This window comes from Chiloscyllium plagiosum, unplaced genomic scaffold, assembly GCF_037043375.1.
Source record: "Chiloscyllium plagiosum isolate Xiang-an unplaced genomic scaffold, Cpla_swu_hap1 HiC_scaffold_24, whole genome shotgun sequence".
Taxonomy (NCBI): Eukaryota; Metazoa; Chordata; class Chondrichthyes; order Orectolobiformes; family Hemiscylliidae; genus Chiloscyllium; species Chiloscyllium plagiosum.
In genome coordinates this window covers 17,189,562-17,215,138 of record NW_028270162.1, presented here as the reverse complement: position 1 = coordinate 17,215,138, position 25,577 = coordinate 17,189,562, and the positions used below count along the sequence as shown (strand labels likewise).

Sequence of the window (25,577 nt, the reverse complement as noted above, 5' to 3'; positions counted from 1 at the left end):
ATTGAGCTGGTAAGATATATACAGAACTGGCTTAGTCATAGGAGTCAGAGAGTGGTGGTGGAAGTGTGTTTTTTCTGACGGGAGATAAGTGTAGTTCCGCAGGGAACAATGCTAGGATTCCTGTTGTTTGTAAATTACTCTGGACTCTTCCTGAATCTGCTCTATTTGTTTTCTCCACATCATGAATCCTTAGTCAATTGCTCTTTACAATGCTCTACTTGGTGTTTTCATTGAAATTTAAACTTTCAATTTTTTTTTCCCTCCTGTCCTCTTCTCGTTGAGTGTCAAGCTATTTAACAACTCTATGCATCACACGCAAGCTCGAGCCGATATTTGCCTATTGGTGTAAGATTATTAATGAAATAGGAGTTGAGCTATAGTGAGAGGCTGAACAGGCTGGGGCTGTTTTCCCTGGAGTGTCGGAGGCTGAGGGGTGACCTTATAGAGGTTTACAAAATTATGAGAGACATGGATAGGATAAATAGACAAAGTCTTTTCCCTGGGGTCGGGGAGTCCAGAATTAGAGGGCATAGGTTTAGGGTGAGAGGGGAAAGATATAAAAGAGACCTAAGGGGCAACTTTTTCACGCAGAGGATGGTACGTGTATGGAATGAGCTGCCAGAGGAAGTGGTGGAGACTGGTACAATTGCAACATTTAAGAGGCATTTGGATGGGTATATGAATAGGAAGGGTTTGGAGGGATATGGGCCTGGTGCTGGCAGATGGGACTAGATTGGGTTGGGATATCTGGTCGGCATGGACAGGTTGGACCGAAGGTCTGTTTCCATGCTGTACATCTCTACGTCTCTATGACTCTATTTGAACCTTCACATGCTGCAGCATAGGAACCCTTACCAATTCTTCTTGGATCTGCTGTGCACGTCTCCTCATCTGCGTCTTGTACTGACGATTCAGTATCCGGCTGCAAAGAGAAACAAAGGATGTGAGCAAATGCAATACTGACGGTCAAGGAAAGGAAGACAAAATATGAGAATTAATTCATTGAAGCAAAAATAGAAAACACAAAGTTAGTAATTAGAAAAGTCTGTATGAGAACCCACTATGTCACAAGCTGGAAGTCTCCCAAATCCAAGGAAGGGATGATTTTCCTTAGATTTTTACTACTATTACAAATCTTAAACCAAGGAAACGTTGGAAAAGACAAATTATGCAGTTTCAAGAGACTGGTTGAAGAAAGTATACATGTAAGAACAAAATATTTAATTGATACAGTCAAGGAAAAGTATGAAGGGTGGAAGGATCCTAAAGTGGGTCAGACTATAGTTGACAATTGGGTGAATGAAAAATGCAGGGAGAAAGTGAGGTCTGCAGACGCTGGAGATCAAAGCTGAAACTTTATTGCTGGAACAGCACAGCAGGTCAGGCAGCATCTAGGGAACAGAAGATTCGACGTTTCGGGCACATGCCCTTCTTCAGTGAATGAAAAATGCAGTCAGGTCTTTTTTAAAACAGTACAATGTACCCTTAGTTTGTAAACCACAATGACCATGATGGTAATTTACTCAAGTGTCAGGCAAGAATGGTTAGCATAAACCTACTGACATTTGATAAGTTTTTATCCAATTACCACTGCAACCACTTTATGAAAAGTTTGACTACATTACTTATCAAGAGACTATTTATTCAAGTAATGTAGAAAATAAAAACCATAATGGTGTCTCTCCTTCAATACTGAGGAAACTGAAGAGAGTGAATAATATTTAAACATGGTATATTAGAAAACATAAAATCTCAGGTTAATAGAAATGAAGAGGCAGAACTGAATAGAGGATTATTGGGACAAAAACAAAGTGCTGTAGAAACCATCAGATCAGGCAGCAACTGTGAAGAAAAAACACGTTTAATGTTACAAATCAAATAGGACTCTTGATGTTAACTTATTTTCTCTCCACACAAGTTACTCGCCCTGCTGAGTTCCTTCAGTACTTTGATTTTAACTTCAGATTTTTTGTTGCTGCAGTATTTTGCTTTTCTTGTCGAGGATTTTTGGGAATAGGTGTGGGTAGGAATCTCATGTTGCACATGTCCACACTGGAAATCCCCACCTTTCCGAAATCGACTGCTTCACAATAAGGTTGTTAAACATAATTTGCAAATTTAAGAATGCATTTCATTATCCTTCCTCAAAATAGTTGTGACCTCTTAATGGCCACTTCAAGAGGTTGAGGAGTAAATGAAACATGCCACGTTCACAGGTACTGGGGCAGGAGGGGACACGTAACATCTGGGAAGAAATCTTCAAAAATTACTAAAATCTTCAATACAGTCTGTAATAAGTAACAAGCCAACGAATTGATTGCAATCCTGGTTTAGTACTCACCCAAGCTCAGACTTCTTTCGTCGCTGTTCCAACTGTTTCCTTTCCTCTTCCAGATTCTCCAGCTCCCATCGTTGTTTCAACAGTTTTTCCTGTTCTGCCTTGAGATTTTTGGCCTGAGAAAAAAGCATATCTGGATTAAATCAGAGCTCAGCAAACACACTCTAGCAATGCTAATGCCTGTTGATGGAGAGAGGTGATATTGGCCCAACCTCCTCTTCACACAAAGTTTGGAACTTTTACATGAACCACAAAGCTTCTGTTTCTCACAATGTCAGGGTTAGTCCATCTTGAAAAGTACTGGAATTTACTTGCAGAGATATAGACATTCCCAGCTACTGAAATGCAAAAGGAATGACACCAAATGTAAAAGGTCCATAAGGCAAATTGGACTGAAATAGCTAAGTACAGAAGATGATCCACATTTACCAATTCATTTCTCAATTTATGTCCTGACCTCTCTTGAAGATTCCAGTTACTGCTCGAGATCTTTTTTTCCTGTACTATCAACCTTCAGACCTTTATTTAAGACGAAAGACAGAACATGTCCAGGGTACTACTCTATAGTTAATGGTAGGGCCCTGGGCAGTGTTGCCGAACAAAGAGACCTAAGGGTGCAGGTCTATAGTTCCTTGAAAGTGAAGTAGCAGGTAGACAGGGTGGTAAAGGTGGCGTTTGGCATGCTTGCCTTCATTGGTCAGAATCTTGAGTAAAGGAGTTGAGGGCATCAAGTTTTGACTGTACTGGATATTAGTGAGGCCACTTTTAGAATACTGTGTGCAATTCTGGTTGCTCTTCTGTAGGAAAGATGTTGTTAAACTTGACAGGGTGAAGAAAGGATTTGCAACGATGGTGCCAGAACTGGCGGGTCTGAACTACAGGAAGAGGATAAATAGGTTGGATCTTTTTTCCCTGCAGTGTCAGAGGCTGAGGAGTGACCTTATTGAGATTTATAAAATCATGAGAGGCATAAATAGCCAAGGTTTATTTTGTAGGGTAGGGGGGGGTTCAAAACTAGAGAGCATAGATTTAAGGTGAGAGGTGAAAGATTTAAAAAGGACCTAAGGGATAACTTTTTCCAGGAGAGGGTGGTACGTGTATGGAATGTGCAATGAGAGGAAGTGGTGGAGGTTGATACAATTAGAACATTTGAAAGGCATCTGTATGGGTACATAAATTGGAAGGAATATGGGCCAAATGCTAGCACATGGACTGGGTCAGATTGGGATGTCTGGTCAGTGTGGACAATTTGGACTGAAAGATTTGTTTCTGTGCTGTATTACTGTTTGACCAGTCAGCTTAACACTGGTAACAGGAGAAATAATGGAATCCATAATAAAGAAGAAAACCAAAACACAACTAGAAACCAAAACATATAATAAATGAAGAGGTAATGTGGATTTCAAAAGGAGAAGCTTTGTTTGGCCAACTTTAATCTGTTTTTTTGAAGAACCAATAGACAAGGGCAACAGAAAAAATGTAACCTACCTAAATGTCTAAAAAGCTTTTGACAGAGCATTATTTAATTTGTTAATGCATTAAGTTAGTGCATGCAGAAGGACAGCAGAATGGATAGCTGCTGGCTGTGAGAGAAAGCAGAGAGTAGATGTAAAGGTAGCTATCCAGAAAAACAGAGGGTGGAAAATATAATTCTCCAAGAATCAGCACTGGACCACTCTTGGTACCAATTATACAAACAATTTAGAGTTTGAAACCAAAAGCACAATTTCTGAATTTGCAGTCATCACATTGGAAGCGTCAGTCAAAATGAAGGAGGCATGCAGCAGATAACAACTGGATAAGACATCTAAAAACTTACAGAATGGGGATATCATTGGCAAATGAAATTCAATGTCGGTAAGAATGAAGTATTGCATTTTGTTAAGGAGAATAATGTGGTACTTATTACTTGAAAAATAAGGTAGGTAAAAAAAAAATTAGGTAGAGAGCAAATCAATTTGGGAGTACAAATAATTGAAAATTGCAGAACAGCTCAGAAAGGCGATAACCAAAGTAAATCCAGTCCCAAGGTTTATTTCTAAAAGGGCAGAATTTCAAAGTTGAGACAATATGCTCAATGTGTACTGAACATCAGTTAACCAGATACAGGAAAGGGTGTAAAAATTATTTATAAAGGACCATACTAGAAGTGCAAGATGATACTTAACAGGAAAGGATGAATCGTTTGGTCTCTTTATTCCTGAACGGCATAAGCAATTACAAAATAGAGGCGTTCAAAATTAGTCAATGTTTTTATAGTGTAGTGACAGAAAAAACTTTATATTTGTGAGGAAAAACAAAGTTAAAGCCTATCAATACTTAATCACCACCAAAAATGTAACTGGGCATTCAGAAGAAGTTTCTTCACCTAACAACAAACTTGCTATCACATGACGTTGTTGAGGTAGAGTGTAGGTACATTTAAGGGGAAGTCTGATAAGAACATATGCAGAATGTGCAGAGAGGGTTATGCTAACAGTTAAAGGAGGAAAGATGGGAAGAATTCTCAAGCAAAATCTTTGACATTAACTACTCGAAGATATTAACTACTTGGACCAAATGGGCTGTTCTTGTCTGGTATACTTTACATAATTCTGCTTAGCATATTTTGCCAAAGTACTACTTTTTTTGTATAGAAACTTAGATTGCCAGTTATTTAGCCACTGAGGCATCCAGAGATACTACTCTTTTCATGGTTTCCCATGAAATTGTAAACTAAAACTGTACATTTTGCCTTCCACAGCACATAAAACACAATGTACATTAATACATCCTGTGATGATGCTGTGGCTTCCAAGAGGTTATTTTGTCCTTTTCTTCAAGAGAGGTTGTAAAGCAGAGGCACTGAGCAGCTACTGAACATCACTTGAGTAAACAGCTTGAGACACCTTGGGGTCTTTTTTTGAAAAGGGAGGATCAAGGAAACAGTGTGGGTGTGGCGAGCTCTCACAAACCAAGCTTTCTAGGTATTTTTAGTTTTTGGGTTTAGCTTTAAGCAGAAGCAGTTGGGTGTCAAATGAGTTGGAAGCTTCAGTGAATGTCTCTTGGCTGCTACACTCTCAGAATTTTGTCTTAATGTTTTTTTCCCTCTTGGATTGGAGAGCTGCATGTGTCTGAATTTGCCTTTTTGCCAAGGGGTCCATTTACGGGATGTGACTACATTGGTACAGTTAATTAGTAATAGGTATCGTATCTATTATTTTGTCAAGTTTCCAATAAAGTTTAAGCTTCCAGTAGCATTAAGTTATTCTAAATTCCTCCTTCTTTGGTTGTATTTTAACTACAGTGTTTACATAAATTGTGTTTTGCTTAACATTGTGTAGTTTGACCAGTCGCATTGCATCAGGAACAGACACTTTATATTTACGTTTAAAATAAGAAAAAGTTAGGGGTCTGGGCTACCTTCTTAAAATATTTTGAGGTGTGCTATCTGATCCATAACAATTCTAAGCAACTATACATCACCATTCTAACAGTAAACAAGAGACCCATGCTGATCAACTAAAATACAGTAGAAGCCCCGTATCTGTGGATTCAGTTTCTGTGGTTTCAGTTATCTGCAGTTTACCGTGGCCGGAGAATAGTACATAGAACATTCCAGAAATAATTCCAGAGGGCTGTCGGGGAGGTAATTTACCCATTTAAATGATAGGGTCCACTACTATCTGCAGTTTCGGGTATCCGTGGTAGGTCTTGGAACATATTACCCATGGATACCGGGGTACACCTGTACTCCTTATATTAATATGCAGGACTTTCAGCAATGTCTTCAGGTCCATTAATCATTTTGTACTTTTTTACCCATAGATAAATAAAACAATTTCATTACTTCAGTTTATGCTATTGATTAAATAGATTGATAGTTTAAGGGTATTCTCTTCTCTCCTTGTGTCTTTTTATTTCCCCATGGATCGCTATGCTGTAGAGTCAGAGTAAATCATACATAATTACAACACAGCTGCCTGAACCAGTTGCTAAGAAGTAGGTATGTGCCACCTCTACTTACAATCTATCTTCCTAGTGCCAATACATAGCAAAAGAATACTCAATTCATCATGTCACACATCGGCCATGATTTATCCATCCATCATGATAATATAGGAGTGACAAAGTCACAATGTGCTGTTTGATTGGATCTGCTCATTGAACAAAACCCAGTAGATCTCTGACACAGCTCCAGCTTTTTGCATCAACAACTGTTTACTCAGGCTGAAGCAGAATGGTTCTCACCTCAATCTCCCGTAGACGCAGCTCCTCCATTTGTTGTCGCAGAATTTCTGCCTGCTTCAGGTCTTCCTGTCTTCTCCGCTCCTCTTCCTGCTTCATTCGTTCCACGGCCTGCTTTCGTGCAATTTCATATTTGTTTTCTAACCTTTTCTTCTCTTCCATCTCTGCCTCTTCTTTCTAAATTTGCAAAACAAGAGAGCCAAATAAATTTGTCATTACTGTTTTGTCAACATCCATTTGAACCTAAATTTCTGTTCTTTCCTTCTCTACCCCAGCTTCTCTGCTAAATTCATTTGGGACCACCTTCCCTAAGGTGCTTAAAGCTCTACTATTTGGGAACATGTAAATATAGAAATAACAATTGCTGTGTAAATATAGAAATAACAATTGCTGTGTAAATATAGAAATAACAATTGCTGTGTACATTCATATGGTTTGAAATAAAGCATCTGAACTGTTCAACACAAATGTCAGTTCTGATTATGAGTGAATACTATTACGCATCAGGGTTATGTTACTACACTGTCAGACATTGGGCAGACATTAAAACACACACCTCGAAAACAGAAGATATAAGGTTGCTTCTGGGAATGATTAGCACCACAAAACTTGGAAAAAAAAGCTAAGGCAAGGCCATAAACTTGGAATCAGATCCATAACCTCAACTTGCGTATACAACTCTATAATGCTTGCTCAGTTCAAATTTCAACAAATGGTTTAATTACCTGCTGTTTTTCTGTGATCTGTGAAGACCAACTGCCTGTCACATGCATCTTGTGTAATTCCGACTCAATCTGTATCCAAAATAGACAATAACCAAACAAATTGATCTTTGCATAACAATGCGATCATTTTGTGTAATCACCCCGACTATAGGACGATACAATTTTAAAGAAGGCTCCTAAAAGTGGTAATTTAATGAGCTCCAATGTTGAGCTAGCTCAGTTCTCTGATTATAGACCCAACTACTAAACTCTGTTCTGCTCCACATGCAACCATATCAGTTTTTCCAAGCTTATTTTCAGAGCACATAAGCACACATCTCAGACTTTCCAGAGTTTAAATAAATCCTTGCTTTTTCAATATTATTAATGGGATGAACAATGTAAAAGCCCAGCTATTCCAGAGACAAATCTTCACTGCAAAAATTGCCTGAGTTTCACATTTTAAGACTCCATCTGGAGTTAGAACTATCAGCTGTATTACTCTCTGTATCATAAAAACAAAAACTGGAGAAATTCAGCATTTGTGGAGAAAGACACAGAGTTAACATTTCAAGTTCAGTATGACTCTTCTTCAGATATTTTTGCTTTTATTGCTGTCTGTGTCATTTGGTTTGTTGGTGTGAATTTTACAGAAGTCCAATACCAAACTCTCAGTCCTATTCTTCATTATAAGCAAACTAGGGACCCAATTGAAACACAAAAAAGTTCATCTTGAACAGCAGGAGAATTAGGACGATGCAGCTGAGCCAAGATGAAACAAAAAAAACCATAAAGCCTTTATGTGTCTAATTTATTTTTGACCAGTTCTTTTTGTAGTGACTTCACATATTACTTCAGAAAGCCTAGACAGTATCAAAAGTTCTCACTCCTAATCACAATCCATTAACTCTTGCTGGAAAATATACTTGAGGAAACACTAGACAAAGAAAGGGTCTGGTTTCACTGTGCTGCATTATCCCAAGGTTGAAAAAACAAGCAACACCCAATATCTTGGCACAGAAGTGTAGAATAATAAGTCGAATGAGATATTGGGTAGCAGTCAGTGTAAGTGGATCCATAACTCAACATGAATGTCTTTAGGAAAGGAGAAACACACCTGGGGGAAAACTCTTAGATATAAACCAGGACTGGATTAAGAGTTTCCAAAATTCTTCTCAGTGAGAATTGTTGCTTTTCAATTTTCACAGAAGATACACCACATCAGATCAAATGAGTTTGCACAAATGATTTGGACTAATGTTCTGATGCCCATCCCCTTGCAGTCACTTCCTATTTTTAACCAAAATGCACTCTATAGCTTGGTCCTGAATCTCTCACAAGGAGCAGGCTTTCTTTTGTTTCACGCTATGGAGCTTTGAATGAGAAAGGAAGACTCTTGGATCTAACTAATATATCTGTATTAGGACTTTGCAACTACAAGAAAAATCTTTTGAATGCACTTTTGCAGAATTTCCTTAAAGGACTGATGCTGTTATCCACCATGACCACTAACGCAGACATTAATAGATAATCGAGACAGATACAAGAGAGATAGCCTCACTACTCACCTTACGCAATTCTATATTGTTCTTTTTCCAGTGGTCATACAACAGTTGTTCAGCTACCTGAGAACAAAAGCATAGAAATGTTTTTTGCAAATTGCATATCAATTTCTACACACTTTTCCAAATATTGTTGTCACGACAGTTAAAAAACTAAATTGCCAGAAAAGAAACTTTGGATGAAAGACAACAAAAGTTCACTGGACTGACTCCTGGGTTGAGGGGATTCTCCTATGAAAAGAGATTAAGAAGACAAAGCCAACATTTAGGAATTTAGAAGAATGAGACATGTAAAATTATTTTCTTTTCTTCATCAGATGATTTTGGAGTCACTGGCCTCAGTGGCTTGCTGGGCCATTTCAGAGGGCAATTAGAAGTCAACCACATTGCTAAGGGTTTGAAGTCACGTGTAGATCATGCCAGGTGAGGGTGGCAGATTTCTTTCCTTAAAAGATCATTATGAAACCAGATGGGCTTTTATGACAACGATACCTTCATGATTACCAATACTGACATGAGATTTAGAGTCACAGAGACATACAGCACGGAAACAGATCTTTTGGTCTATCTCGCCCATGCCGACCTGACTTCCCAAACTAACTAGTCCCACATGCCTGCATTTGGCTCATATCTCTCTAAACCTTTCCTATTTATGTACCTGCCCAAGTGTCTTTAAAATGTTGTAACTGTACTTGTAATTGTCACTTCTGCTGGCAGTTCATTCCACATACAAATCACCCTCTGTGTGAAAATGTTGTGCCTCAGGTCCCTTTTAAATCTTTCCCCTCTCACCTTAAACCTGTGCCTTGAGTTTTGCACTCCCCTAATCTAAGGAAAAGACTTTTGTTAATTACCTTATCTATGCCCCTCATGATTTATAAACCTCTACAAGGTCACCCCTCAACATCCTATGCTCCAGGGTAAAAAAATAACAGTCTATTGAGCTTCTCCTTATAACTCAAACATTCCAGTTTTGAGTTTTGAGAAGATTTGTAGCTCAGGTTGAAGTTCTGGATGTAGATTTCTTTGCTGAGTTGGAAGGTTCATTTTCATGAAAATGAATCTTTCAGCTCAGCGAACAAACCTACATCCACAGTTCCATTAATATCCTTGTAAACCTTTTCTGCACCCATTGCAATGTAATAACATCTTTGTATAGCAGGGCAACCAGAACTATACACACTACCCCAAAAGTGACCTCACCAACATCCTATACAACCGCAATATGATGTCCCAACTCTTATATTCAATGCTCTGATCAATGAAGACAATTTATATTCAAGATTTATTAACTGAATTTAGGAATTCTGTCAGGAATCAACTGAACTGAATGAATATTACAATGATGTAGATATAAGTTGGGGTTATGGGTCTGATTACAAGTCTGCAGCTTTGCCTTTGCTATTTTTTTCAGGTTACAGTGGTGCTATTCATTTCCACAAGGCAACCTAATATTTTAAGGGTGTGTCTGTACTGCCCAGTATCTGACTGAATATTAATATAGCTCTGGTGTGAAATAGTATTCTCTCATAATCAGAGCTGGATATTTTTACCTTCTACAATTTCTGAACTTTTACAAATGCAGATGAAGGAACCACTTGATGAGATAAGACCAGAAGTGAACGCTTAAGAAGCTTTTCTTCACACCATGTGAACGTGCAGAGCAATATTTATGATTATGTTTACATGTTCTGAATTAGAAGAGTTACTCCTAACTGAACTTAGCAGAGATGCTGGATAGAGAAAGAAGAACGGAAATTCTGGTTCAAATGGATTCTGACAGAACAGATACAGCAAATTTATTTGGCTCTCTTGATTTTGCAAATTTATAAAGAAGAGGCAAAAATGGAGAAGAAGATTAAAAAATGTGAAATTGCACAAAACCAAACTGTGAACGGAATTGACGGGCCTCAGAATTATTGGCCCAGTGACTTTACCGCTAGATCGCCATTTCTCCTCACCAAACCCCTTCAATTGTTTGATAGGAGGAGGTTCCCCCGATTGAGAAGTCTAGAACTAAGAGTTACAGCTTGAAAATAAGTGAGATAACTGATAAATAATATAAAATCGAATAATATAGAACTATGGTGCAGGGAAATTTCTTCACTCAAGGTTGAAAACATCAGAATTCAGTACCCAGAGATTTGTGGATCCTCAATCAGAGTACATTCAAAATTGGGATCATTAGATTTCGGGTACCAAGAGAATTAAATTATATGACAATATGAGGAAAACTGCAGTTGTGCTAGATCAGCAATTATCGTACCGAATAGTGCAGTGGGTACAAACAGCCAAATGGCCCACTGCTATTCCTATTTCTTATGTTCTTATATTTCACTCTAAGAAAGTCAAGAAGTGAGTATTTCTATGCGCAAAGCTTCATTATTCCAGTTGTACCAGAATTATACATTAATTCATTTTAGATTAGATTACTTACAGTGTGGAAACAGGCCCTTCGGCCCAACAAGTCCACACTGACCTGCCAAAGCGCAACCCACCAAGTCCCATTCCCCTACATTTACTCCTTCACCTAACACTACGGACAATTTAGCATGGCCAATCCACCTAACCTGCACATTTTTGCATTGTGGGAGGAAACCAGAGCACCCGGAGGAAACCCACGCAGACATGGGGAGAATGTGCAAACTCCACACAGAGAGTCACCTGAGGCGGGACTTGAACCCGGGTCAATGGCGCTGAGGCAGCAGTGCTAACCACCGTGCCACCCACAACAAACAACAGCAAGATAAACATGAAGGATTTATACTTTAAAGTCCACCTTCTGAGTCAGCAGGAAAAGTCACCATACAATGTGATACTTAGTAACATCCTTATAGCTTCAAGGTCTTATCCCTCATGTGTGTTGAGTTAGTTGGCCTTAGCAGGGTGCATGCTGGAAAGTGTCTGTGCATCAGGCCTACTTGTTAGGACCTCCTAATTTATCACAGTGCCCCTGAAACTAAAAGAGAAATAGTCAGCTAAGATTGCTACCAGACAGCTGTAAAAAAAAAGCTCTTTTTAGAAAATGTTTTCAATTCCAACATTGGTTTATGGCTCATTTCTGATAACATCTGTTTGACCTTGTGGGACCAAATCGTATTTGGATTTTGGAATTTTCCAGATTATTGAAATAATATTAAAATACCTAACCAAAAACAGATTAAAAACACAGATATAAACATTTACCTGAAACATAAAATAGTGAAAAAGTATTATAGACCAGTAATTAAAAATTAGTTTACTTTTTAAAATACTGTATCTTCCATGTTTGTACTGCCTAGGTACTATACTAAAATGATGCTTCACGACATGAAGGAAACAGGTATCTTCATACACTGCTTTGTTTGAACCTCTGCAGAAGTAGAGGTAGTGGGGCAAGCTGATACTGAAGACAGAGAGAGAGGTTGAAGAAGTAGGAGGACAATGAGACAGCATAAACATAGATAGAGTGAATTTATAACCTCACAGTGTATTTTTTCATGCCACACAATCATCCCACTCCCCTATCAATTGGCATTTTTTACATTCAGTCCAAATATCAAGTGAGATAATACTTCCCAATTTCTTGCAAGTGTCTGAACAGTTACAGTGTCAGTTCACGGATCCACTCAAAAGAAATCGGGCAGATAAAGTTTCCAGGCTTTAGATTTCTAGTTTGGGAAGTTAATGGAGTAACTACCTGCCCAAGAATGGAATTACAAGGAATGCAGAGCTTTGAACTTTGACAGGTCACCAACTGTACAATAAAACTAGTATTGTTTTATTTTTGTTAATAAAGAAATTTTGACTCTCATTCCCTTAGGTCCCATTGAATGTAACTGAGTTGTTACATTCATTATAGAAGTAAATCATATAAAAGAAAAACACGATAATTCAACCAGCTTCTAAATCCTCCCATAAATATCTGTAATCTGTTTATTTTATTTCAAGTGCAAGTTGAAATGTACCATGTGACACATTATAAAGCATCAAATTTTGTCTAACATCACTCCGATGATTGTCTTTGGTTTTTTTTAAAATCAAAGTAAATGCGTTATATAAATGCAAAGTATTGTTTTATTTTGAAGGGATATCATAAATCTACATTATCTATTAAATTTTAACCAGCAACTCACTCCTTGGCATCAATTATTCTATATATGAAAGCACTTTAAATGCATAGATTTGGTTACATGTTGTAACTTATGCCTAGGTATCCATTATTCTTTATTGATTAAATTACAGAGTGTAATTCATTCCTAGATATTCAAGCACTGCCATTTGTAATCCTTGAATTGTAAGTCTTAACAATGAATGTCATCAGGATATTCCATCATGGAAGTATAACAACTAGGCCTGATGCAGAGACACTTTCCAGCATGCACAATTGGATACGCATAACAACCTGGCTAACTTACTTAACCAGCTCCCCTGCAAATTCCCAGCCTACTAATGCCAAATATAACTTCAGTGACTAACCCCTGTTTTATTGCAATCAGCCAACTTAATGCAGACCAGTGACTTTCCTGATCCATATGGCTCAGATCCAAACCAGTTAATACCTAGACCACCTGGGAACTCTAAGCTAACATTTTACTGTGAAATCTAATCCTACCTTTTTCCTTCGCTCCTCACGGGCAGATTTCAGTTCCTCGGCCGTCTCCTTTGCATCCTGGATAACAGACCTCGTGTCTATCTTTAGTTCACGAAGCTCGGCTTCAAGGAGATCTTGCTCCTCTTGCAGTAAGCACTGCAGTTTTTTCCGTCGTTGCTCCAGGTTACATAATTTTTCCTGCTGTTGGCGATTTCGGTGGTATGCTGACATACTGCCAAAGAAAGGAAGCTACTTAAACATTCCCTTGTCTGAACCATGAATAAATGATTCATATCACAAAGTTCTAGTCCAATCGCTCTGATAGCCTTGACCTTAATTACTATCTAATTAGTAATGACACAACCAATATCAATTGTGGTACGTGTATAAAATGAGCTGCCAGAGGAAGGGATGGAGACTGGTACAATTGCAACATTTTAGAGGCATTTGGATGGGTATATGAATAGGAAGGGTTTGGAGGGATATGGGCCAGGTGCTGGCAGGTGGGACTAGATTGGGTTGGGTATCTGGTCAGCATGGACGGGTTGGACCGAAGGGTCAGTTTCCATGCTGTACATCTCTATGACTCTATATTTGAATCAGATGTGTAATTTTTTTTTAAAGAGTATTGTATGTGGTGGATAGCATAGCTGGTTTGAATGCTTTCTGGAATTCAAGATCAAATAGATCTTGATATTTACACTGGACCTAACATTTACACTTAAAAAAGGGTCTTTTTTTTGTATTGATCATGGGAAGCTACAGAAATACGTATGTCCTCTTTTTTTTTAACCTGATCAATGTCATATGCTTGCAGAGCACACAGATTAAAATAGTTTAACCTACATAAACCTGTTAATTGCCTTTTTTTAAAAATCCCAATCTGTCAACAACTAGGGCCAGCCAGTATTCTCATAAGACTGGAAATTAAATGACATATTAGGTGTGGTTTTGTCCTGTTCCATCTCCACTCCAAGGAAATTGCTTTTTCTGGCCTTCAGATATAAATGACAACAGCAATGCTTACATTTGATCTTGAATTTCAAAGAGCATTCAAACCAACTATGATACTTACCAGATACAATACTATTTAATAAAATAACTGTGCATCTAACTCATAAATATGTGAAGTAGTCTGATACAAACATATACAGGTCATAGAAGTAACAGATTTGATCCTTACTCCACACTGACTTAGCTGATCCTAGTTTGATCAGCAATAGCGATTCTACTGTTATACTAGAACCCTGGGCAATGATTTGTTTGGATGGGGAAGTGGGGGAGAGTGAGAGACTAATAGAGACAGAGAAAAAGAGGAGTCACCATGATTCTGTTGGTCAGACATAATCATATCTGCATTCTCAGTCTTACTGCTTCAAAAAAATAAACTAAAGCCATTGGGTCAAGATGCAGTCAATCTTAAATCAACTCAAAATTCTGCAGATAGAGTCATAAAGATGTACAGCGTGGAAACAGACCCTTCGATCCAACTCGTCCACGCTGCCCAGATATCCTAACCTAATCTAGTCCCATTTGCCAGCATTTGGCCCATATCCCGCTAAACCCTTCCTATTCATATAACCATCCAGTTGCCTTTTAAATGCTGTAATTGTACCAGCCTCCACATTTCCTCTGGCAGCTCATTCCATACATGCACCACCCTCTGCGTGAAAACGTTGTCCCTTAGGTCTCTTTTGCTTCTTTCCTCTCTCACCCTGAACCTATGCCCTCTAGTTCTGGACTCCCCCACCCGAGGGAAAAGACTTCATCTGTTTATCCTATCCAGGGAAAATAGACCCAGCCTATTCAGCCTCTCCCTATAGTTTAAATCCTCCAAACCTGGCAACATCCTTGTAAATCTTTTCTGAACCCTTTCACGTTTCACAACATCCTTCTGATAGGAAGGAGACCAGAACTGCATGCAATATTTCAAATACGGCCTAACCATTGTCCTTTACAGTGATGAAAAACAGTGAACCCAGAACCCATCCTTGTTGGAAATCTGAAACAAACTCACAGGATGCTGGAGAAACTCAGCAGATATGGCAGCATCTGCAGCAAGAAAAACAGTTAACATTTCGAGTCCAGAGTTCTGAAGAACACTCATATTGGATTAAATGTTAACTCTGTTTTTCTCTTCACAGATGCTGCCAGATCTACTGAATTTCTACAGCATTCTCTGTGTTTATTGCAATCAATCTTGGTTGTGTCATTACCGAGTTACAACAATCCATTCACCTCCTTGGTTTATGTGTGAACAACTGTTGTCATCTAGCATCTTTATAAATATATCCCAGCAACAGTCAACTCGTCTAGAAAAAGGGAAGTAAACTACAATACAGGCCAACTAACTAATATCCAACTATCTCTATCTTGCTAAACAAATAACTCTTCAACTTCCCATTCAAAGTGATCCCCAACTGCATATTCTAAAGAATAAGCAGTCTCCTAACAAAATCCTGATTTTTGCTTTCTACCTTTGCTGAAAAGACTGTCTTGAACTCCATTGTGCCTGTTTATTGCTTCGCACGTCTTGTTTTTGGAAGTACTGACGATGCATCTCCCACTGCCTACGAAGGCGCTCCTCCTGATCCCGCTGACGAATAATCTGCTGTTCCAGGACTCTATTTCGGCTACTCCACCTGGATGGAATTGTAGGTAAAGCCATCTTGGGATCTATAAAATCAAATTAAATTTAGTGGTACATGACGTTATGCGTTCTACAATTTGAATTTTCAAAAATAGCCCGATATTATATTGCCCCTACTTCCTTTCTTTGCATGTCTGTGAATACCTTCATTTGGAGCATGCTTCACTGATGTCAAGACATTCTAGTAACCTGCTTAAATACCACCCTTTAATATTATATATATTGTTTGTGATATATGTAAATGACTTGGATGAAAATGTAGATGGGTGGCTTAGTAGGTTTGCATACGATACAAAGATCGGTGGCGTTGTCGATAGTGAAGAAAGTTGTCAAAGGATACAGCGGGATATAGATCAGTTATATCAGATATGGGCAGAGAAATGGCAGATGTAGTTTAATCTGGGTAAGTGTGAGATCCTGCAACTTGGGAGATCAAATGTTAAGGTAAAGTATACAGTTAAGGCATGACCCTGAACAGCATTAATGTACAGAGGGATCTTGGGGTTCAAGTCCATAGCTCCCTGAAAGGCAAACGGCATGTTCGCCTTTATTGGTCGGGGAGCTCAGTACAAGGGTCAGGACATCATGTTGCAGCTTCATAAGACTTTGGTTAGACCACACTTAAGAGTACTGAATTCAATTCTGGTTGCCACATTAGGATGTAGAGGCTTTGGAGCGGATGCAGAAGAGGTTTACCATGATGCTACCTGGATTAGAAGGTATGAGCTATAAGGAGAGGCTAGAAAACCTTGGGTTGTTTCTCTGGAGTGGTACAGGTTGAGGGGAGACTTGATAGAATCCTACAAAATTATGAGATGCATAGATAGGGTTGATGATCAGAATCTTTTTCCAAGAATTGAAATGTCTAATACTAGGGTATTAAGATGAGAGGGGGCAAGTTCAAAGGAGATGCAAGGGGCAGGTTTTTTTCCCCAACAAGGGCTCACTGAATAGAAAACAGTAGTGACAACCCTGCTTCGTCCACCCTAATCCAGTCACTGAGATCTCATCTAACATACCAATGACTGCTCTGGTCAGCATCATCAAAGATTTTTGTCGTCTTTTTCTTTAATACCTCCACAATGTTAACCATTTATTCACTGAACTGTCAAACAGGGAAACATTAGTATTTATAACTGCAAATATTATCTAAACTATTGTCACATGGAAGTTGTAATGCAATGTTATTAACTGGCATTGTTATAAATAACAGATCTACAGATGGCATGCTGGCTCAGTGGTTAGCACTGCTGCCTCACAGTGCCAGGATCCTGGGTTCAATTCTACCCTCAGGTATGGAGTTTGCACAATTTCCACGTCAGTGTTGATTTTCTCCAGTTGTTCTGGTTTCCGCCCACAGTCGAAAGATGTGCAAGTTAGGTGGACTGGCCATGCTAAATTGCCCAGAGTGTCCAGAGATGTGCAGGCTTGATGGATTACCCATGGGTAATGCAAAGTTACAGGGATAGGGTAGGTGGTGGCTTTGAGTGAAATGCTACTCTGAGGGTTGGTGTGGATTTGATGGGCTGAATGGCCTGCTTCTACACTGTAGGGATTCTATGGTTCTACACACACAAATCCGGTTTTTGCAGGCATTGATCTAATCTCATACAGCACTTAGCCTTTGTCATTTCATGTTACATGCTTACTTAACATAACCTCAGTCAAATTGTGAAAGACTAATTTAGCTTGGTAACCTTCTGTTTTGTGATACAATGGTTTTCACTTTGATGATCAGCACTGTTAAATATTGCCTGGTGTGGGTCAGTAGCCTCACTCTGCCACTGCAGTTTCTGTTGCATTAGCTGTAGATGACGACAGTGGGCTGAGAAGATGCAGGATTTGCTGGCCTTGTCTCCTCTGGGCTGCCTTTGACTGAGCCTTCTGTTGCCGCTCCCCTCTTCCAACGTACCTCCAGTCAGCCAACCTCGAGAGGTCAAGACCTCACACTTGCATGTCTCCCAGTTGTCATTATCTACCATTTTCATAATGATTAAATTGGTGTCTAAAGTGTGTTTCAGTCCTTGGTTTTTAAGCTACTCAAGTAATTTACTGCCATTGCAGAGATGGTTAACAATTGTTCATTGTCCGAACGTAGCACAAAATTACAAAAACTTTTCACTTGTATGTCAAAAATTGAAATACTGTACACTACTCTTTGCTTCCTATCATAAAATGCAGGAGCACAAGTAGGCCATTCAGCCTATCAAGTCTGCTCCACCACTCAATGAGATACTTGTTGATTTGATAAACCTCAACTCCAGTTTCCTGCCTTTAAATCATAACTTTTGATTCTGTTACTGATTGAAAATCTGAATCTCAGCCTGAAATGTACTTAACAACCTCAGTTAGCCTTTTTGGTAAAGAATTCCACAGACAGACCATACTCGAAGGAAAAAAATAATTCCTCATCTCTACACTGACTAGGCAGCGCCTAAGTCTGAGGTTATGTCCTCCAGTTCTAGACTCTCCTACAAGGAGAAACAACTGCTCCAATGTACCCTGTCAAGCCCTCAAATAATCTATGTTTCAATAAGATTTTCTCTCATTTTCCCAAACTCCAACGAGTACAAATTACTCAATCTCTCCTAAGGAAATCCATCCATATAGAACTAACCCACTGAGCCTTCTCTGGGCTGCCCTCAAATGCCAATATATTTTTCCTTAGATAAGGGGCCCAAAACTGTTCACAATATTCCAAGCACAGTGTGGCATATTTTGTGTCCTGCATATTTTTAGAAAGATTGCTTTGTTTTTCTGCTCCATTACTTTTCAAGTAAAAACAACTGTTATTTGCTTTCCCTATTACCTGGTGACTTGCTTTTTCATGATTTACGCAACAAGGATCCCCATAGCTCTAGGGAAACCATATTGACTAAAACTGAGTTACTGTAACTGGATAAAGAATCAGTGGGGCTCAATTTGAGTTTGAATGTATATTACTTTAAACTTATGTTGGTGTAGTACAGCCCTGTAAGAAACAGGCCATGGTCAGACTATTGGAGTCCAAAATAATATGACTGGCACAAACATGAGTTATTGTGCAGTAGTTAGGGATGTTGTGAAACTTGAAAAGGTTCAGAAAAGATTTACAAGCATGTTGCCAGGGATTGAGCTACAGAGAAATATTAAATAGGCTGGGGTTATTTTCCCTGGAGCATCAGAGGCTAAGGGGGTTATACAATCATGAAGGGCATGGATAGGGTAAATAGACAAGATCTTTTCCCTGGGGTTGGGGAGTTCAGAACTAGAGGGCATAGGTTTAAGGTGAGAAAGAAAAGATTTAAAAGGGACCTAAGGGGCACCCTTTTCAAACAGAGGGTGGTATGTGTATGGAAATGAACTGCCAGAGGAGGCTCATACCATTACAACATTTTTAGATTAGATTACAGTGTGGAAACAGGCCCTTCGGCCCAACAAGTCCACACCAACCCGCCGTAGCGAAACCCACCCATCCCCTACATTTACCCCTTACCTAACACTACGGGCAATTTAGCATGGCCAATTCACCTGACCCTGCACATCTTTGGACTGTGGGAGGAAACCGGAGCACCCGGAGGAAACCCACGCAGACACGGGGAGAACGTGCAAACTCCACACAGTCAGTCGCCTGAGGCGGGAATTGAACCCGGGTCTCTGGCGCTGTGAGGCAGCAGTGCTAACCACTGTGCCACCATGCCACCCACATTTAAAAGGCATCTGGATGGGTTTATAAACAGAAAGGGTTTAGAGGATTATGGGCCAAGTGCTGGCAAATGAGACTAGATTAATTTGGGATATCTGGTCAGCTATGGACGAGTTGGACCAAAGAGCCTGTTTCCATGCTGTACATCTCTATGACTCTAACAGCATTCCTCTGAGCCAGGAGACCTGGGTTCAAGTCCCACCTGTTGCAGAGGTGTATCATAACATTGCTGAACAGGTTGATGAGAATTTTAAAATGATTTCACACACAAAGTGATTATTGACGCATGTAATGTTGATTTAGATTAATTTGCACCATCCAGCCACTATTTCTCCTGCTTTTTGAGACATAGAATTGTACAGTACAGGAACAAGACCTTGGGTCTGTGCAGACCAGGATTCCATTCTAAACTAATGCCCTACAACACAATCCAAATCCCTCTAATCCCCACCTGCTCATGTGTCTGTCTTAATGACTCTTAAACCTTGCTTTCAATCTCTGAAACACCGAAATGTTTCGTGAAATCAGGTTGTCTAGGACTGAGGTTTATACAAACGCCATCTCAGTATTTTCATTCAGAGCAGGGCCCTGACGGGGGGGAGGGGGAGGAAGGAATATTATCCTGGTTTTAATCCCAGGCCTCACCAGGCCGCCACTCTCGAGTTGTGATAGCAGCGAGGGGAGGGAAAGCGAGTGTCCCCGGGTTCCTGGGCACAGCGGGAGGGCCGCTCGAAGACAGCAGACACCCACCAGCCGTTCGGCCGCCTTTCAACCCGAGCTCCCGGTTAAATCCGACCGTTTGGCTCCGATGTCCCCGTCGCTCATGGTAACCAGAACCGCTTCCGCCAAGACTACGGGCTCAAACATGTGTCTAAATGGTAATACGCCCCACCAATAGAGAAACGCGTTTTCAAAATATGGGGTCAGCGCCTCTCCTCCTCACAGGAGTTACTGTTCCATTCACTAATCTATCTCGGCCTTGCTTTTTTTTCTGAACGGACCTGTTGGAGGAATGCACTATTATTCTAAACATCTCTATATAGTTTAAATTGAATAAAACCAGTGCAGGTGCTGGAGATCTGAAACCCACAGTGACAGAAATTGCTGCAGAAACTCAGCAGGTCTGGCAGCAGTAGAAAGCACTTGTGGGTCAATCTAAACCAAGATGTTATAGTTTCAAGATAAGGGATAGCAAATTTAAAAGCCACATTATAGGAAGGATGTGGAAGCTTTGGAAAGGGTCCAAAGGAGATTTACTAGGATGTTGCCTGGTATGGAGGGAAGGTTTTATGAGGAAAGGCTGAGGGACTTGAGGCTGTTTTTGTTAGAGAGAAGAAGGTTGAGAGGTGACCTAATAGAGACATTACAAGATGATCAGAGGATTAGTGAGGATGGACAATGAGACCCTTTTTCCTCGGATGGTGATGGCTAATACGAGGGGATATAGCTTTAAATTGTGGGTGATAGATATAGGAGGAGAAAGTGAGGACTGCAGATGCTGGAGATCAGAGCTGAAAATGTGTTGCTGGAAAAGCGCAGCAGGTCAGGCAGCATCCAGGGAACAGGAGAATCGACGTTTCCTGAAGAAGGGCTTATGCCCGAAACGTCGATTCTCCTGTTCCCTGCCGGTGATAGATATAGGGCAGATGTCAGAGATAGGTTCTTTACTCAGAGAGTAGTAAGGATGTGGAACGCTGTGCCTGCAACGGTAGTAGACTTGCCAATTTTAAGGGCATTTAAATGGTCATTGGATAAACATATGGATGAAAAATGGAATAGTGTGGGTTAGATGGGCTTCAGATTGGTGTCATGGGTTGGTGCGACTTCGAGGGATGAAGGGCCTGTACTGCACTGTTATGTTCTATGTTCTACTTCTCTGAAAGTGTCCATTGAATTCATGGAATTCACTATTCTAGAGTTCAGTGGATGCTGGGACATTGAATAAATTTAAGGAGGAGATAGACAGATCTTGAATGAGTAAAGGGTTAAAGGGTTGTGGAGAGCGGGTGGGAAAGTGTAATTGAGGCCAATATTAAATCAGCCATGATTGTATTAAATGCTGGAACAGGCTCAAAAGGAATGAATTGCTTGCTCCTGCTTCAGGTTCTTAGTGGTGAAACAAAACAGAGTTAATGTTTGGTATCCAGAAATCCTTCTTCAGATTTAGTTGTTTTATTCAGTCTTGGGATGTAGGTACCAATGGTATAGGCTAGCATTTATTGCTTCTCTTAATTGCCCTGGGGAAGATGGGTGGTGATCTGCTTTCTTGAACCTCTGCAATCCTTTTGGTGTTGGTAGAGCCACAATGCCATTAGAGAAGGAATTTTGGGGTTTTGACACATAAACATATGTTTATGAAATCAGACATTTTGAAAATAAAGAAATAATGTTTGGCAAATGCATTAACTACATTTCATTTTCACTGCTCCTTTCTGATCTAAGATCACACACCTGGAATGTTAACTCTGTTTCTCTCCCCCCACTTTTCATAACTTATGACATTTAATTTCACATAGTAAGGACAAGTTGGCTAAAAGTCTGTGGAAATAACTTGCTTTGATTTTGGTTAAATGATAAATGATTTTGGTTACTATCACTTATGTACAAATGAAGATGCCTACAGTGTGGTTTGTGGGAATCTTAAAGGTACTTAGAGTAATAGAGATGTACAGCACAGAAACAGACCCTTTTGTCCAACTCATCCATGCCAACCTAACCTAATCTAGTCCCATTTGCCGGCACATGACCATCCCTCTAAACCCTTCCTATTCATATACCCATCCAGATGCCTTTTAAATACTGTAATTGTACCAGCCTCCATCACTTCCTCTGGCAGCTCATTCCATACACACACCACCCTCTGCGTGAAACATTTGCCCTTAGGTCACTTTTATATCTTTCCTCTCTCACCCTAAACCTATGCCCTCTAGTTCTGTAGCACCTCCCACACCACCCACCCCCCACACCAGGGAAAAGACCGTGTCTATTTACCTTAAACATGCCCCTCATGATTTTATAAACCTCTATAAGGTCATCTCTCAGCTCCAGGGAAAACAACCCCAACTTATTCAGCCTCTCTCTACAGCTCAGATCCTCCAACCCTGGCAACATCCTTGTACTATAAATCTTTTCTGAACCCTTTCAAGTTTCACGACATCCTTCTGAAAGGAGGGAGATGACAATATTCCAAAAGTGGCCTAACCAATGTCCTGTACAGCTACAAATGACCTGCAAACTCCTACAGTCAATGCTCTGATTAATAAAGGAAAGCATACCAAACGCCTTCTTCACTATCCTGTCTACCTGCGACTCCACGTTCAAGTAACTATGAACCTGCACTCCAAGGTCTCTTTGTTCAGCAACACTCCCAGGACCTTGCCCTTAAATGTGCTCTGATTTTACCTTTCCAAAATGCAGCACCACATTTTTATCTAAATTAAACTCCATTTGCCAGTCCTTGGCCTGTTGGCCTATCTGAACAAGATACCATTGTACTCTGAGGTAACGTTCTTTGCTGTCCACTACATCTCCAATTTTCGTGTCATGTGCAAACTTACTAACTATACTTCCTATATTCACATCCAAATCTTTTATATAAATGACAAAAAGCAATGGATCCAGCACCAATCCTTGAGGCACACTTCTAATATTAGTGATTCAATTAAGACACTGAGTTAAACTGCTTTGGAGATGTTCCTGCTGCTGCTCTTTTTTTTGTTCTTTCATGTTTTATACTTTCTTAAGCATTTTTGATGTTCTATTCATCTTTATTTGTGACATCTCATTTTTTGTCCAATTCACTTACCAAGTGATCAGTCGTGAAACTGAATGTGGTCTTGCACAATGTTTGTCAGAGCTTTTGTAAATTTTAGGAGTTTTTTTATAGAATCCTTAAACCCACACACAAAATGCATTTTTCAGTTCATATTCATTGTCAGTGTTTGCCCTATTTAAATTATTCAAACTACATAAATATTTAATCAGAGTAAATAATATGTGCTAATTATGGCATGCAGTATGTAAAGAAGACCTTTGATAAGCTATACTTATATTCACTCCCCTGAGCAAATGGAGGTCTCTTTGGATAAGTAAACATAATTGCTTGTCCTGATTTCAATTATATTGTATTTGTGTCATTTAATATTTAATTATTGTGTTAAACTTGGGTTATGTAGCACTGCTAAGTTGTCATGTATACCAGCCAAGGTTATGCGACCTGTCCTTGTAAGTTAATAGTAAAATCCTGGCGCCATTCTGTGAACCTGTGCCTTAGTTCCAACGCAGACAAATATCTTTCCTGAGGTTCCAATTGTGATCATAAATTTGCAGGGCAGTCTCCCCTTTGCTCACTGTGCCACGCTTTTGAGGCTTATTGGGCATTTAATTAGATGGAATGCTAGTAGGCCTGAACCCTTCAGCTTCTGCCTTTACCAGGGTTAAGTTCTAGGTGGATAGGTAAATGATCAGACCTCCCACCCTAACGCCAATTGAGTCCCTTAAATGGGCAAATTAGTGACCACTTCAGGACTTCGTTCTGAGGTATTAACCCGGCAGTGGGCAGGTTTGTATGCATGGTAACTAAAATTGTGCAGCCACCTTCTCACCTCAGGAGGTTGGGCAGTGGTCCCTTGATCAAAGCATTCAGAGCTCCTGGCTGCCATTCATTCAACACACTTGTGCTCTGAAATTAAAGCATCTGCTTCCTACTTCTTTGTCAGTGTAGTTAATATTTAGTGAAAGGCAAAAATCCCAGTACAGATCCATGAGAAATACCACTTATAATACCAGCCCTCTGAGAAAAAATAGTTATCTCTCATGTCTTCCACATCAAAATAAGTACCAACTAAATTATCATCAATTTCATGTCCTCTAATTTTTTTCTACTAGTCTCTTATGTGCAACTTGTGGAAATCCATACAGACAACAGGGTTTGCACATTCTCCTCGTGTCTGCATGGGTTTCTTCCGGGTGCTCCGTTTTCCTCCCACAGTCCAAAGATATGCAGGTTAGGTGAATAGGCCATGCTAAATTGCCCGTAGTGTTAGGTGCATTAATTGAGGTAAATGTAGGGAAATGAATCTGGGTGGGTACTCTTCGGAGGGTCAGTGTGGACTTGTTGGGCTGAAGGGTCTGTTTCCACTCTGTAGGGAATCTAATCTAATCAAAACTTACATGGCATCTTTAACTTCGTTAAACATTGCAAGGTAGAAAGAAGCAGTATCAAACAATATGTGGCACCAAGCCAAGTAAAGAGGTATTAGACCACAGGGTCAGAATTCAAACACAGACGTGGATTTTAAGGAGGAAAGAAAGGTAAGAGGTCGGAAACATTTGGGAGTGAATTCTAGAATGTAGAACCTTGCCAGCTAAAAGGGCAGGGATGTCAGAGGCAGAGGCTGGAGGGATGGAGGTGGGGGCTTAAAATCAAAGACAAGCAAAAGCTGAAAAATTCACTGTCATGCATAAGTCATTAAAGGTGACATTACATAAAGTATACAACGTCCCAGGCTTAGATTAAGGTTACAAGAGTATTTCCAGAAATGAAAATTTTCAATTATAAGGAAAGATTGAAGAAATTAGGAATGGAAACAGAAATTGCTGTAAAATCTCAACTGATCTGGCAGCATCTGTGGAGAGAAATCAAAGTTAGCATTTCAGGTCCAGTGACCCTTCTTCAGTTTTTTGAAGGAATTAGGATTGTTTTGCTTGATGAGGAGAAAGCCAAGAAGTGATTTTATAAACATTTTCAAAATCATAAGTATTCTGGATAGAGTAGATTGAGAGAAACTGTTCTCGCTCCTAAAAGGACTGAGAATAGAAAGCCACTGTTTTAAAGTA

The 25,577-nt window shown here is 39.7% G+C and overlaps 1 protein-coding gene across 3 annotated transcripts in view; it reads right to left on the bottom strand.

Moving 5' to 3' along the window:
• tchp (trichoplein, keratin filament binding) overlaps window positions 1–25,577 on the bottom strand; it is a 101,089-nt gene that overhangs the window by 12,598 nt on the left and 62,914 nt on the right. The window contains exons 1-8 of one of the 3 annotated variants that reach the window (XM_043715499.2): window positions 20,490–20,570; window positions 15,882–16,080; window positions 13,426–13,636; window positions 8,838–8,894; window positions 7,291–7,359; window positions 6,569–6,742; window positions 2,342–2,454; window positions 856–922 (exon numbers count right to left, since the gene is read on the bottom strand). In XM_043715499.2, the coding sequence (XP_043571434.1) occupies window positions 856–922; window positions 2,342–2,454; window positions 6,569–6,742; window positions 7,291–7,359; window positions 8,838–8,894; window positions 13,426–13,636; window positions 15,882–16,072 (882 nt within the window). In that variant the 5' untranslated portion in view covers window positions 16,073–16,080; window positions 20,490–20,570. Of the gene's footprint in view, window positions 1–855; window positions 923–2,341; window positions 2,455–6,568; window positions 6,743–7,290; window positions 7,360–8,837; window positions 8,895–13,425; window positions 13,637–15,881; window positions 16,081–20,384; window positions 20,571–25,577 lie in introns of those variants that run through there. The other 2 variants (XM_043715500.2, XM_087999943.1) reach the window with 2 other exon arrangements.